This window comes from Pteropus vampyrus, unplaced genomic scaffold, assembly GCF_000151845.1.
Source record: "Pteropus vampyrus isolate Shadow unplaced genomic scaffold, Pvam_2.0 Scaffold179, whole genome shotgun sequence".
Lineage (NCBI taxonomy): Eukaryota > Metazoa > Chordata > Mammalia > Chiroptera > Pteropodidae > Pteropus > Pteropus vampyrus.
The window spans coordinates 123,649-127,537 of NW_011888960.1; the positions used below are offsets into that span (position 1 = coordinate 123,649).

A 3,889-nucleotide genomic window follows, 5' to 3' on the forward strand; every position below is an offset into this window, starting at 1 on the left:
GCCGGTGGAGGAGGGTGGGTGGCCATCGGTCTCTGGGGGGGCACGGGCGGCTGCTGTGGGGCTTTCCCGGAGAGGGGCCGGTCTGCGGAAACGCAAGGGTGTTAAGATGAAAGCAGAGATGCTAAGCCAAGGCCAGCGTGGGCCACACGCAAGGTTTTCCAGGAACAGATTCTGCACCCAGCTCTGCACATCTAGAGGGTACAAGGCCCTGGATCCTGCAGCACCCCCAGCAGCGGCCACGTCAGCCTTTGTCGCGGCAGGGTTTGCCCACCCCATGGTTACCAGGGGTGGGGAGTCAGCGACACACCACACAGGCAGAGCCGGCTGCCCGGGCAGGGTTTAGTTGGCACTTGCGGCTCGCGGGGCTCCTGGTCTGCGTCCTCTTCCTTCCCCTCGCATGTGCTCTGGCCTGTCTTCCCCCTCCCACTTCCTGCTTTTGCTCTTATCTCTTCACTTAGACGGAGGAGCTGGTCTCCAAGTCCTGTCACCAAGTCACAGACCCTTAGCTTGTTGCCTCAACTTGCCCGGGACAGAAACTCATGCAATTCTGCTCACCGCAGAAGCATCCCTGGGCCAGGCTGACAGCCTGCAGCGTCAGAGAAAGGCCAGGCCAGGACTGGGAGTGAGTGCTGGCTTCCCGACATTTTGTGCCCGGAGACCCAGCCACTGAGAGGCACCCCTGTCCTCAGATAATGGGGCCAAGCCTGGTCTAATCTCAGGCCACTCCACACGCCCTGGCCATCTCTCTGACATGCCATGTTCCTTCGAGCCCCAGGACCTTTGCACGGCTATTTCTACTGCATAGAACGCTCTTCCTTTCCCATATGTACTCTCACTTAGCCAACTCCCCCACCCCACCCTTCAAGTTTCAGCTTCAGTATCACATCCTCGGGGAATCGAGCCCAGACCAGGCATACGCCCCAGCCTCACCCCCTGCACTTGTCCTCCTGAGTGTCTATCACGGTTTAATGAACTCATTTTGTGACTCCTTTCTTTCGAGTTGCCTTATCCACTGGACTAAGAATTGTTTAGGGTGAGGACTGCGTTGTTCACTCTGTATCTTCGTAATTCACACATATGAGGCGATCAATACTTTAGTTAACCATTTCTTCTCTGGGCCTCAGTTTCCCTGTATATGAACCAGGCTTGATCATTGTTGCCCTTATCACACAAGGCGCTTAAAAACACACGATGAAATGTTGACATAATTTTTGTGAAAGGGCTTGAAAACCACAGAGTGTCATACGGTGAATGGAATAGTGGCATTAATTTTTTGTGATATTGATCATCGACTCTCTAGCTCACTCTTTGATATTCTGTTACATGAGTGTGTGTGCGCGCGCGTGTGTGCGTGTGTGTGTGCGCGTGCTTATTCTCTGTCACCACCCATCACCTCTACAGGAATGGAAGCCTTCATCATGAAGCAAGGGCTATGCTTTCTTTCCTGGTGATTTTGAATTTCAGCGTTTGGACTGATGCCTGGCTCCCAGTAAGAGATCAATCATTTTTGTTGAATGAATGAGGGAGAAATGGGCTGACAGGAACAGGGAGACAGTAAAAATCTTAAATACCGTTTAAAAAAATTTTAAACCTATAGTCAAAGCCCACTCGATACCGTTAAGTTTATTTTGACAGTCCGTGGTGGTGGTGCCACATAACTGTGAATCGGTCAAAAGATGGGGAGAGACAGGAACGTTCTCGTGAGTACCTAAAGAACTCACAGAATGAGTTATCACTGCCAAATATCCTCAAGTGGCAGTTTGATGCTGAGATCAGCCACCACAGGCAACGATTATTAATTAATCATTGATTAATATTAATAATCCTCACAGCAAACCTATGTGGTCTGTATTATTATTATCCAATTTCACAGATGAAGAAATGGAGGCCCAGGGAGGTAGAACCAGTTGCCCACACCCGGCAGGGGCAGGCAAAGCCTCCCGCACGTGGGCACGGGCCTCCCGCACGTCAGCAGGCCGGGGGCTGGGCTGTCAGGGCCCTTACCGATGTACATGGAGTTGGAGAATTGCTTGGCGGGCAGGATGGAGTTCTGCAGGGCGTCCTCGTCGTTGGAGGGTGGTGGCTCGTAATCAGCGTCGTCTTCCACAGGCACCTCTTCCTCCTCGTTGGGGGACTCGTAGTCACCATCGTCCTCCTCATCCTGATCGTCGTTGGGACTCTCATAGTCATCTTCTTCCTGCCAACAAGGACGGGCACAGGGACGGCAAAGTTTGCAGAGGTTCCCTGGCAGTCCACGTGCCTGCGTCTACCCTCTCTCTGCCAAGCCACGCAGCGGCACTCGCTTGGGAACAGGCCGCGCTGAGACAGTTACTCCCGTTTCACAGATGAGGACACTGAGGTTGGGGAGTGCGGTATCACAGGGCCAGCAAGTCGTGGACTTGGGACCTCCGTCAGAGTCTTCAGACCACTAGGCTAGTGCCTTCTTCTCTATGCCTTTTCGCACAACACAGAAAAGCGGAAGAAACAAGAAAGAGACTGGAACAGGGGGCGGGGGACCCGGCACCGTTTTGAGTGAACACAGTTCTTACTCCAGGCATCGCCAAGAGGAAGACTGGTTAGTCTTGTTGCCCCAAGTTAGCTGTCAGTTCTGTTCTTAGTGTCCTTGCACCCCCAAAATATCTTCTCACTAGGACGCAGTGCAGTGCTGAAGCCCACGCTAATGGGAACCCAGATTCCACCTCTGTTCGTCAGAAGGCGGATCGCGTCTGACAGGGGACAATCACAGCTGCGCTCTTCAATTTTTACTGAGATTCGAGCATCGAAACGACAGCTCATTATTCATGACCTCTGACACTGACTTTGAAGCCGCCCTCTGAGAAAGACTCTTTCCAAATTAAAATTTTTCCTTGGATTTTATGTTTAGTTCTTTGTGGGTCTAGGAAAGTAAGCCCTAGGGGCTGGGTGACTGCCTTCAAAGGAGTCCACAGAAATGGGCAGTCACAGGATTTCCCAGGCAGAGGAGACACCACCAGCCGCCCAGCTGACTGGCTTGTTACTCTCATGCCAAAGTCCAGTGGGCAATAAACGAGCCTGGGGCATTTCTCTAAAGTCAAGGGCAAGAAGCAACGGCAGGTTGCCACTTGGAGAGGAAAGACACGTAGCGATCATCTAGAAATCCTGACAGCTTTGATGGGTGGATTAAAAGGGACTAAGTTGTTCAATTGAACAATTCCTGTGTTAATTTTCGACTTGAGGAATATTTTTTCTAAAAAATGTTGGAAGGTAAATTGAGGGTCGAGTGTCTCCCTGAACTCTGAAAAAGACCCATCCTGCCATCAGAGTTTCTATAATTTAAGTTCCGGGAATAACACCTCTGACAAACAGGACTTCCAAACAGTGGCCTCAGCCTCTCTCCAGGCCTTGCTGACTGCCCCCTAGTCGGACAGGGGAACCCCTCTATTCTCTCGGTCTGCCCGCGCCAGGCCCATTGCTTCTGACTTCCCACAAGCCTTTACCCCATAAGCCTTTCTCTACAACAGACATTTTCTCTTCACTTCTAGAACGATTATTTCTCCCAGTGATTTGGCTCCTGAATTTGTATGCCTGTTTTATTCTTGATCATATTCTGCCATGTGTATGTTATCTACACTGTAAAATGTCACAGGATTGGGCTCTTTATCTCTGTCCCACCCCGTTGGTGCCCTGTGCAGTGCTAGATCATGTTTTATATGCAGCAGCTAACGGAAACTCTCCGTTTTTAGAAAGGATTGGAGAGAGCAGCCTCGGGCCGAGGGGCTGCATGGCAAGCAGCGGCAAAAACATAGCTTCTGTGCGAATATGTAAATGTCTTGGCGGGGGGGAGGGGACTCTGGTCTATTCTCCTTTATGTACATAATGTCTGTCGTATTTTGTGTTCACCCAGAAAGCA

General features: G+C 51.1%; 1 protein-coding gene across 1 annotated transcript in view; it reads right to left on the reverse strand.

Moving 5' to 3' along the window:
* The window catches only part of LCP2 (lymphocyte cytosolic protein 2), a 42,392-nt gene that overhangs the window by 19,878 nt on the left and 18,625 nt on the right, over positions 1–3,889 (reverse strand). Inside the window, exons 5-6 of the mRNA XM_011370988.2 lie at positions 2,333–2,354; positions 2,005–2,266 (exon numbers count right to left, since the gene is read on the reverse strand). Of these exons, the coding sequence (XP_011369290.1) occupies positions 2,005–2,266; positions 2,333–2,354 (284 nt within the window). The remainder of the gene's footprint in view (positions 1–2,004; positions 2,267–2,332; positions 2,355–3,889) is intronic.